The following is a 10,796-nucleotide window of genomic DNA, read 5'->3' as shown; positions in this document are numbered from 1 at the left end:
TACTTCATGTTTGCAAATTAAACCAATGCCTGTCAGTTGGTTTCAAACTGGCATTCAGCTCCTTGCCCCTTCCAAACTGTGAACCCTTCCAGAAAACATCAGGGACCTCCACCTCGCATGCCCCCCCTGAAAGATGCTGAGCGGGCCTGTGGGACCAGTCTTCCTGCCCCCGTGTGCTACTGTAGGACGTGGACTGGCATGATGCATCCATCCACACGAGGCCGTCCTGTTCTGACCCCACCAGACCCTGCTGCCTGGACCCTCGGCAGCAGACAGGGTCCTGGGGTGGTCATGCACACCAGGAGCCACGGGGTGGGGTCCTGGCAAGCAGGGGCCACACCTCATCCCAGGAACACAAGTGTTGCCAAGGAAGGTCCCACAAACGAGGGGGCATCCAAAAGTTCCTGTGAACAGGGTCCCATCTTACCCGACCACCTGGGGAGGATGCCTGTTCAGGGCATGGGCAGGACACGAGGGCCTCGAGCCTCAACACCGAAGACGGTGTTGAGGGGCAGCCGGTGCCATCCCATCCAAACCCACGTGCACATGCCTGCCTGTCTCCCTGAAGCTCGAGGACCCAGGGGGCAGGAACGTGTCTTGTGTGCTCCAGGGGCCCCGTGGGTGCCGATGAAAACAGAGCACACAGACCACGCTGCAGAACCAACGGTCCAGGTCCCCATTCCGCCCAAATCTAAGCTTTATTCCTGTTGAAATCACGCTGTCTGCTTTGCCCAGCCTGTCCCAACCCGGATGGAATCTTCTTAGTGGCTCACCCTGCAACCTCACGTTATAAAACAGCCCCTGAAGCCAGGCAGCAGGGAAGCAGCCCAACCTAGGGGTATTCTGGTTGAGAAAAGTCAACCTGGTGAGAACCTTCCTAACATACAAGGGACTCATCTTGAGGTAGAAGCAAGGACTTCGGACTCCAGGGACGGGATGTTTTCCGACGGGTCCTTTCCAGGCAGGCCACTTGCCCAGTGAGCCTGCTGGGTCCTCGGGTCTGAAGTGGAGCCCTGGGCGGGCAGCTGCTGAGAAGCGTTCCTAGCAGCAGGGACCCAAAGCCTGGAATAACTGGGAAGGTGCTAAGAACCATGCCGGGGGTGGGTGTGGGTACAGGGGGTTGGGTCCCAGCTTCAGAACAGACTCGGCTGCTGTTTCACTCGGGAGAAGAGCGGGCAGGTCAAGGGGAATGACGCAAGCCCAGCTTGGCCTGCACTCCCGGGGAAGGAGGGTCGGCTGCACCGCGGCCCTTGGCGCCCTCCTGGCCCTGCAGTCGGTACAGGGCCTCGACCTGCTTGCGCTTCTCTTTGGCCCGGTTGATGGTGGTCTGGAAGAGCCTGCAGAAGAGCTGGACGGCCGGGGGCGAGTCGTCATTGCCCGGGACGGGGTACGTGATGAGGGATGGGTTGCAGTTGGTGTCCACGATGCCCACAGTGGGGATGTTCATCTTGGCCGCGTCCCTCACGGCTATGTGGGGCTCAAAGACGTTGTTGAGCGTGTGCAGAAAGATGATGAGGTCTGGCAGGCGGACGCTGGGGCCCAGGAGGAGGGGCGCGTTGGTCAGCAGGCCGCCCTTGAAGTAGCGGGTATGGGCGTATTCCCCGCAGTCCCGGGCCACGTTCTCGATCAGGTGTGAGAACTGCCGACTGCGGCTCACAAACAGGATGATGCCCTCGCGATAGGCCACATGGGCCGTGAAATTCAAGGCCAGCTGCAGGTGCGTCGCCGTCTGTTCCAGGTCAATGATGTCCTGGTCCAAGCGGCTCCCGAAGATATACGGCTCCATGAACCTGCCGGACACCCACCAAGGCCAGTGTGAACCAGCCCCACGTGGCCACCTCCACCCGCCCTTTCTCATGCGCTCCCCCAGCCCTGGGCCCCTGCACGGGGGGCACGGCAAGCCCAGGGCTGGTACAGTCTGCAGCCCTCACCATGATGACGGCAGCGGGGACGCTGTCCCAGGAGTGACAGCCGCGGGCAGTGGGAGGGTGAGGGTGGGCGAGCAGGGCAGGCTGGGCTGCAGCCCACTCCACGTCTCGGGCAAGCGGTTTACCCCTCTGAACCTCCACCTGGCCGCGCGGGGTGCCTAACAGAGTGGACCCACACGGACATCTGGACACTTAAACGTGACGTCCGGACAGCGTCCCACCCGGTGCTGCTTGTCTGGCTCCCATCCTTGTCATTATCATCACCTTTGAGGCTTTACAGCTGAGCCCCACCCCCTGGGGGGGCTGGGGGACCAGAAAGGCAGGGGGTGCCCCAGGCTGCAAGCGTGACATGCCGGAGCAGGAGGCAGCCAGGCCTCGGAGGGAACCCTGAGGGCACAGACCCGCTGGCCTGGGCCGAGAGCCGGGGCTGCGAGACCGTCCTCTTGCAGCCCCCGCCCCATTCACTCTTCTGCTCACCCCCGCCGGGACTCTCTCTTCCTCTCCAAAGAGCCTTCCCGAGGCCCCACGTGCCCTCACCTCAGGTGACTTCTCCGCAGCACCTACAGTGGCGTCCCTCCTCCCATGCCCCGGCCCCACCCCCTCTTCCCAGACTCTGAGGCACTGGTTGCCCAGGGCTCCCACCTGGGACTTCCTCTCTCCTCCATCCCCCACTCCACATGTTCTCAAAAGGTCCTGATGTGGTGGCCCCCGGCCCAGGCTGCTTCTCCCTAGTGCCTGCGTGACATCCCCACTGGGGTGGCTGAAGGGTCACCCTCATAGGACCCAAGTTCCTGATGTGAAGGATGTCGACACCTGCTCTGGGCTCTGCTCAGCTGGACCTCCGGCTCTGCCCCAATCACCCCACATCCAACCACTGCTCCAGCTCTGCCGGCGCAGCTGGGCCCATCACCTTTCCCCTGAACATCTACAACCGCCTCCCTCCCTGGCCTAACTGCTCCTCCAATACACGCCCAACCCAGCCGTCAAAATCGCCACGTGAAAAGACTGGGCCAGTCATCACTCCTCTGCGTGCCCTTGGAGACACCTCCGCGAGATGCCGACGGCCTTGCCAGCACTGCCCTCCCGGATGGCCTGTCTGTCAGGGAACCAGCAGCAGCAGGCCTGGCCCCACCGACGACCAGGAGCCCCACAGCAAGGTCCGCGGGGTCTGGGGGTCGGGAGGAGCAAACGGGGCCTGAGAATAAACAGCTGCCCCTCCTTGGGGCTCAATGATCCCATCTGGAAGAAAAGGGAGCTAGACGCTCTTAAAACAAACTGAGGGCTTCCCTGGTGGCGCAGTGGTTGAGAGTCCGCCTGCCGATGCAAGGGACACGGGTTCGTGCCCCGGTCCGGGAAGATCCCACATGCCGCGGAGCGGCTGGGCCCGTGAGCCATGGCCGCTGGGCCTGCGCGTCCGGAGCCTGTGCTCCGCAATGGGAGAGGCCGCAACAGTGAGAGGCCCGCGTACCCAAAAAACAAAACAAAACAAACAAACTGAAAAAGGAGCCCTGGACCCCAAGGCAAGGGTCCCGAGCCCCCCAGGCACCCCTACACTCGCCAGGGGCGTCACCTACCTGTGCCGACAGCCAGCTTTGTGTCCCAGGTGCACCCGGGCATCGAAGAGACTTCTTACAGAAAACAATTCCTTGACATTGAAGAAGTCTAAGTGCTTGAGGGGCTCGCTCAGGATCCTCTCGTTCAGATCTGGGGCGGGGAGAGGGAGAGGATGCAGGGTCTGGATCCCGGCTCCCAAGCCTGGGGTCTGTGGGAGAGCAGATGCTGAGGGTCCCCAGGGGCCTTTTCTGGAGGCTCGGGGCGGAGGCCGAGATCTGACCCCAGCTTCGCTCCTGGGTAAACGTGGCCGAGTCTTCACTCGGAGAGAAGGGGCGCCGGGTGGTGTCTGAGGTCCCCGTGGTCCCGCCAGACGCCCGCAGGAGCTCCCCGGCCGCGGTTCGTGGAGGGGGGGGGGCTCGGCCCTACTCGGCGGTGGGGCTGCTCGGAGGGCTGCAAGCTCGTGCGGCCCAGCACGTGGCCTGCCAGGGGCGGAAGGCCGCCCTTCGCCCTCCCCAGTCCCGCATCCTCCAGGGGCCCCATGGAGACCCAGAGCGCCCGGGACTCCTAGCAGCGGGACAATTTCAAACCCCCAGGACCGCAGGGCTGGCGTTACCGCTGCTGCGCTCGGGCTCCCGGGCCGCGGAGGCCACGGCGCTCCCCAGCGTCCTGCCGCTCGGTCCCACCGGGCCCGGGGTCGCCGTCTGGACGAGGTGCAGCTGGAGCGGCCAGCGCCGGACACCTGCGGCGACAGCAAACTCGTGGCGCGCGCCCCCCGCCCGCCTCCCTCCTTCCCTCCCTCCCGCCGCCCGGCCCGCAAGAGGGTCCCTGCCGCGCCCCCCACCCCGGGTCCCGGGCGCCTTACCTGCGCCGAGCAGCCGGGGTAAGACCGAGCCGGGTACCATGGCGTGGACTCCGGTAGGCGGACGGACGGACAGACGCGGAAGACGGGCAGGCGCGGCCCCACGAGCGGCTCCTCCTTCCGGCTGCGGCCCGCGCCTTCGCCGCAGCGCCACCTGCAGGCCCGGGGGTGCCACTGAGCGCCCGCCGCCTCTCGGGCACCCCAGCTCTGGACGCGTCCCCGCCCCTTGGCCCCCGCCTGCCCACCGGGTCGGAGCACGCAGTCCTTGGGGAAGGCTGGGCCTTGCGCCCCAGGTCTGCCCGGGCACCGTGGACCCGCAAGGAGCGTGGGGCGGGCCGGAGCCGGGGTCCTGTCGAGCGCAGGGTCTGGATACTCCTCCCCTCGCCCCCTCCCTGCACAGTGCCCGGCGGCCGAGGAGGTTCCCAGCCGTCCCGCGGGAACTCGCCGGGAGATGGGGACCGTCTTCACCTGCGGCCAGTCCAGCACAACCTCCCGCTGTCCAAAAGTGTTTTAATTTTTAAACATTTGGCTTAGAAAGATTCCATAAAGTTAGGCAAATCTGGAGTCTTAATTTTAGATGCAGCGTACTGGGGAGCCTGAAGTCGGGGGTGGGGGTCAAGGAGCAGCCCTGGCCCACGCGGTGAGCGTCGGAGCGTTACAGCGGAGCGGCCTTGGAGAACCTGAACTCCGCAATTTGCCGATGAAGCCCCAGGCCCGGGGTTTCATCTGCCTGGAAATCTGCCCCCCGCCGCATTTGGGGAAATGTTGGCGCCGAAGGCTACTGATCATCGGGTACCCGGCACTGCGGCCCCAGGAAGTAATGCCTTATTATCCCGGCTAGCCTAGGGCCTCGTGGCTCGCCACGGAAGGTTCTAGAACTTCGGACTTCTGCCCCCACAAGCCGGCGGTGGGCGGCCTCCGGCCCAGGAGGCGCGGCGCCTTTAAGGGCCCCGCCCACCCAGTCAGGTGACCGGACCGTCGCTTAGCAACAAGACGCCGCGCGGCCCCTCACGGCCCCAGGGCTGAGAAGCTGTTTCCTGCCCGCTCGCTCTTTCCCCCGAAACTCGGGTGGACCGAGGCGAGATGTCCGAGGAGGACCCCCAGGGATGCGCGGAGCAGGAGGTGCCCAAGGCCAAGGCCCCGCCGGAGAAAACCAGCGACTACTACCGCGTGAGCGAGGACCTGCCGTCCAGGTTCAACAACCCGGCTTGGTTTCGGGGCTACAGGTGAGGACCAGGGAGTCCGGTCAGGGTCCACCTGGCATACGAAGAGGAAAGAAAGGGCTCCTGGTCCAGCCGCCAGCCAGGTGCCCAGCTGGTCCTGCGCTCTGCGCAGATGGCCCGTTGTGCAAGAACCCCCAGGCCCCCTCCCGGCCCCCAAGTCAAAAGCGGGGTCAGCTGTTAACCACCAAATGAGCGCGGAGGTGCTGCCTGCGGCTTGCGACTCGCGGGTGGAGTGAGTGGGCCTCCCGCCAGCGAGGTGGGGCGGGGTTTGCCCAGGGGAAATCACACAACTCGGGCTGATCCCAGCAGCACCCTCTAGGGCGGGGTCAGTCTCCTCTCCTTTCTAGAAGAGAGGACCCGTCCGCCTGAGGTGCATGGCGACACCTCCATCACCAGGCTGCCGAGGGGCGTGGCCTGCCAGCTGTTCCAGTGCGCTGCAGCCTCTTAAGACACAGCTGGGCAGGCTGTGCGTGCCTTCCCTGCTCCCCCCTCTCCCCCTTAGTCCCTCCACGATCCCACAGAGTTGGCTCTGTTAGCATCTTCATTTCCCAGGAGGGACATCTGGGTTGTAGAAAGACAGATCCCAGAGTTAGTATGAGGCAGAGCTGGGGTGTCTGAGCCCACAGCCACTAGTTAAACTGCTGTACCAATAGCATCAGGACTAGAGACTGCAGGGACATTTTCTCCTGGAGGCTCAGAAGTGGAGGGACCCCCCCCCCGCCATGGGAGGGCATCCCCTCCCATCCCAAAGGGCTGGCCCCCGCGAGTGGCAGGCCTGGAGGCTGAGTCACAGCTCCCAGCCTACCCACCCACCCAGGAAATGACAGCATGGGCCCAGGTCCCACTGGGGCTGAGGGCCAGCACTTGCCACCTGGGAGTTCTTTAGGGCTTTGGCAGAGGTCAGCAGAGGGAGTCAGGGAGGCTGAGCCTGCCAGGGAGGCCAACCCTGCACTCGACAGGAGCCCAGGTTCACGGCTGCATCGCCCATCTGGGGCATTTCCAACAAAGCTCCACCAACCAAATATGTTAAAGCTGTGGCTTGGGCAGAATTAAACCAAATGAGTGGAAAAGAAAGTATTTTTCTCATCTGCTAGGACCAAGGAGCCCCCCTCAGTGTACAGGACCAGTAACCAAGCTTATGGGAGCAGAGCACCCACCGTGCACGAGATGCCGGTAAGGAGGAGGCGAAGAAAGGTGCGCAGGTGGGGCATCTCTAGGAGGAGGCTGAGACTCCGGATTTCTCAAAAGAGCAACACATCAGGAGGGGGAGGTGCAGAGAGGCCCGCAGTTCCAACAGCACCAAGGGGGAGGGCGCACCTCAATTCCTTTTGGGACAGGGCAGGGTAGAAATAAATGAACGAATGAGTTTAGCAATGAAATGATTTAAAGGATGAAAAAAGGGCATGTAGTCTTCCTTACAACATCCCAAAGGGCTGGCCCCATTCACTCGTACAACCAGCCGACTCTCGTAACCTAATGCAGTAGGTTTTGAGGCAGATAAATGAAGAACTGCCTTCTTTTTGGAGTAATACCGTATTTTATGAAATATTTAACTTGTGATCTTAAGAGACAGCACTGGCTGATGAAAGCACAGGTTACAAAAGGGCCCCGGGATCTGTGCACTTTTGGGGAACCTGACCCCTCTTTGAGATCAACCTCACATGGCAGGGAGCCTCCTAGAACCCCCTGATGCCCCTGCTGGGTCCAGGTGAAGGGCAGATGGACCAGTCAGTGTAAGCATCCCCTGGGTACCCAAGACAGGAGGGCCTCCCATTTTGGGGCTGGCAGTGTTGTTGTTTTTCTTCCAAATTATTCATGTTAAAAGATCATGATAATTGCTTATTTACCTGTTTTTCATGGGGGATAGAGCTTTTGTGAGAAGATTATTTCTCTAGAAAGTTCCTAGAGCATTTAAAGGTCATTCTCCCAGGATCAAGGGATCAGGTATTTCCACGAAAAAGACCGACACACTTACAAACATAGGTCCAGATGTTTTGCTTTTATAAAAAAGGCCATTTGCTGGTCTTATGAGGCAGTGGGACGTGAAGCACCGAGGTTCCCTGGAGGCAAGTTTAGAAGTTTTTCCTGCCGCTTATCGACCTGCTTTATCTGGAACCTGGTTTCCAGTTTCCTGACCTGAGTGTGGCCGCGGGACTCAACCAGCGGCACGCAGTGTTTCCTTCCCACGTGGGAACAGAAAATAAAAATGCATTCTTTGGGTTTTAGAGAATATACTGAAGGAAACTATTCTTAATGACACTGTAGTGGTGGATACATGTCATTCATTATTCATTTGTCAAAACCCAGCATGTACAAGGCAAAAAGTGGACCCTACGTACAGCGTGGACTTTAGTTAATGACGACCCGTCACCATTGTCTCAGTTGTTCTAAATGCACCGATGGGAGATGTGAACAGCAGGTCAGCCGTGTGTGCTGCCGGGGAGGCGATCCGGGAACTCTTCAGTCTGCACAGCTTCTCTGTAGACCCCAAGCTGCTCTAAAAAATAAAGTCTATTGAAAAATGCACTGGGACTCCCCTGGCAGCCCAGTGGTTAGGACTCCGCACTTCCACTTCAGGGGGCGCGGGTTTGATCCCTGGTCGGGGAACGAAGATCCCACATGCCGCAGGGTGCAGCCAAAAATGAAACAAAACAAAACAAAGCACAAAACAAAAACAACAACCACAAAAAACAACCGAAAGAATGCACTGAAGGCCGTTTCTCTTGGTACTTGCTTCCTGCCAAGGAGACAAAACATCAAATGATCTACTTGACACGAGGGGAGCCCAGAACAGGCCACCTGCCCCGAGTGTACTATCTGCTGGTGGTCCAGGCCACTTCTGTCAGAAACCTCGAGGTCACCTGGGGACGCTGTAGTGCTGAAATGACTCCTACCCCTGGGTGCCCGCACACACCAGCGGCCTCATCTGCGTTCTCACTGCACCTCCACCTCGCTAGGGCATCCCCTCCCCAGACCCCTCGGCTGGGGGGGGGCACGGCCATCAGAATTGTTTTAAAGCTCTACAAGGGATTCTAATACCCCATCAAGGTGGAAACCTACTGATGTTCTCTCTTTTCCACGGAAGAGAAAACTCAAGTTCAGAGAGGTCCAGTAACTTGCCCTAGTTGTACAGCTGGCAAAAGCTGAACTGGGAACAGCTTTGGGCCTGACCCCTTGTAACCATATTCAGATGTGGCAATGCCTTGCCCAGGTGGCCCCATAATTGATTCTTCTATCCATGTAATAGTGAAAGGAGGCACCATTAATCATTATTCCCTGACATTAGGCAGAAATTGGGATGGTTGGGGCCAACTAGGCCAGCCATCCTGCTCACCCTGGCTTCTCTGCTTCCTGGGATTGGAGACGACATTTTCTTACAAAATAAGAACTTAAAAACATTTTCTTACAAATTTTTATTTTTCTTCCCCAAATACCTAATGACTGATTGCTCAAGAGTGTTATCATGTATCACTAACCCTAGTGTCCCCTTTTCACTTCCAGAAGGTATTTTATCCAAATTCGTATAAATTTTCTAGACAAGTTGCAGCTGGTGGAATGTTCCAGAACAATACTTTCAACGTCTCCATGGAGAAGAGCATTGTGACGGGTCCGGACAACTACATCACCTTCTACGACCGGCTCAACTTCCACCCCAGCTACAGGGTCAGCAAGCCGTCCATCTGTGACTGAGGGGCTCCCGGCTCTGGCGGAGATAGTCTGGACAGTTGGCAGCTGTAATCTTTGATAACTTGCCCAACTGTAAAGGAACACACTTCACTGCTTTCCCTGAAAATATTTTTCCCCTCTAGTTTAGAAAAATTTGCAAACAGGGCTATGATGCCCTACTTTCTCTGTTTTACATCTAGATGAAAAAGAGCTAATGGCTTGACTTTCCATTAAAAACCTTGCCATGTCCCAGTCCCTGACTCAGGTATAATCGATGAGTAGGGCGGTGGGCATGCCGGGACCCCGATCTCAGTCTGAAGGCTGGGAACGCCCGAGAGCCCCACCCGCATCTGTGGGAGCCATTTTTATACTCATGACAAACTACGCGTGACTTCTGCTCTCAAGCACCTGCCGAGCCACGGAGGGAGGGTAGGATGCTCTGCCTGGGTGTGGGCGAGGGCTGGGCGAGGAGGCAGAGGGGACCTCGGGAGGGAAGCTCCAGGCGGGACCAGGCGGGAGGGCCCTTACTGGCCCTGACCCGGGCCAAGCTTGGAGTGATATTGAGACCCGCTGGCCACGAATGGGGCGGGGACAGAGGCGGAGTCAACAAGGTTGGTGACTGCTGCTGGTTGCTGAGGGGTGAGGTGTACGTCGGGCTTCCCCACTTGCTGTTCATTGTACCTCTTCAATAAAAAGTTTAAAAAAAATCAGGCGGGGGAAGACCATGTTTTTCTCAGGTGGGGGTAATAACTACATGAAGTGGATTTCTCTTTCCATGTAGTTAGTTCTCAATCCATGTTTACTATGATGTAGAGGGTCCTCAATAAGAAAACATTTTCTACGACAATATATATCTTCCAGACATAGATTCCTCCCACCTCCCTTTATGGCAGCTCATCACAGGAAATCCGGAAGGTGTTGGAACCAGACAGAAGAAATCATTGTTACAGACCACCGTCGCTACCTTCCTTACAAAGGTTTTTACCCAAAGAGATTTTACTGACATATGAATTGGGGAGGAAATGAAATACCATCACCGGTTATTTCTTCATTAAAGACTTATTATTACACAAAAGTAAACATTTCAGCAACATTCTTAATGTTCAGTTTGGGGTGGAAATGGTTTCCAGAGAAAATCAATCTATTATTTGAATAGAAAAGGTACAAAGCTGCGTCTGGAGCCAGGGTCTATGTCATATCCTTCTCCTTAGCTGGAAAACTAGCACAGACTCCAGGCATCACACTGAAAATGCCTTTTTTTTTAAACAACCTTTCATTAAAAATACCAAAGTCCTCAGAATGTTTCTGTATTCCTCCTCTGTTGAAATAAAAAAAGAAAAAGAACAGCTGATCAATCCGGTTTCTAAACTCACTGAAAAGGACAAATCCCTTCCTCTGAAGCTGGCTGGGAAGCGCAGGGGATCTAGGGGAGGATGCAGCCGTCAGGCAAAGTGATGGTTTCCCCTCCAAGCTAGACCCGGTGAGCACCTGCACTCCCGGAACAGGACAGTGTGTGTAGGTCAGAGCCCAGGCTGGGACTGTCAGTCGAGCTGACATCCACAAACA

General features: G+C 58.1%; 2 protein-coding genes across 2 annotated transcripts; one reads left to right on the top strand and one right to left on the bottom strand.

Annotated features, from left to right (window-relative positions):
* Positions 1–681: 681 nt before the first annotated feature.
* On the bottom strand, positions 682–4,426 carry MRPS2 (mitochondrial ribosomal protein S2). The gene is made up of 4 exons (XM_082656601.1): positions 4,345–4,426; positions 4,096–4,221; positions 3,503–3,632; positions 682–1,790 (listed from the first exon to the last, which is right to left on the bottom strand). Exons 1-4 carry the CDS (start codon positions 4,382–4,384, stop codon positions 1,181–1,183), a joined length of 906 nt encoding a protein of 301 aa, XP_082512727.1. The 5' UTR covers positions 4,385–4,426; the 3' UTR covers positions 682–1,180.
* Positions 4,427–5,424: 998 nt separating this feature from the next.
* Positions 5,425–9,338, top strand: PIERCE1 (piercer of microtubule wall 1; the record flags this gene model as incomplete). Its single annotated transcript, XM_082657000.1, has 3 exons — positions 5,425–5,567; positions 6,659–6,737; positions 9,066–9,338. The coding sequence occupies 3 exons, from the start codon at positions 5,425–5,427 to the stop codon at positions 9,252–9,254; spliced, it is 411 nt and encodes a 136-aa protein (XP_082513126.1). The 3' UTR covers positions 9,255–9,338.
* Positions 9,339–10,796: the final 1,458 nt, after the last annotated feature.

The sequence above is a fragment of the Grampus griseus genome, assembly GCF_964374135.1.
Source record: "Grampus griseus genome assembly, chromosome: 6".
NCBI lineage: Eukaryota > Metazoa > Chordata > Mammalia > Artiodactyla > Delphinidae > Grampus > Grampus griseus.
Note: the sequence above shows the minus strand (reverse complement) of the source record. Positions and strands in the feature narration are given on the sequence as shown.

What these genes read in the sequence shown, in the direction of transcription:
- MRPS2 (XM_082656601.1), bottom strand. Translation starts at nt 4,384, where the DNA reads ATGGTACCCGGCTCGGTCTTACCCCGGCTGCTCGGCGCAG. An exon ending in ACCCCGGCTGCTCGGCGCAG is followed by an intron (nt 4,222 to 4,344) that starts GTAAGGCGCCCG and finishes CTGTCGCCGCAG; the next exon opens with GTGTCCGGCGCTGGCCGCTC. An exon ending in GGAGCCCGAGCGCAGCAGCG is followed by an intron (nt 3,633 to 4,095) that starts GTAACGCCAGCC and finishes TCCCCGCCCCAG; the next exon opens with ATCTGAACGAGAGGATCCTG.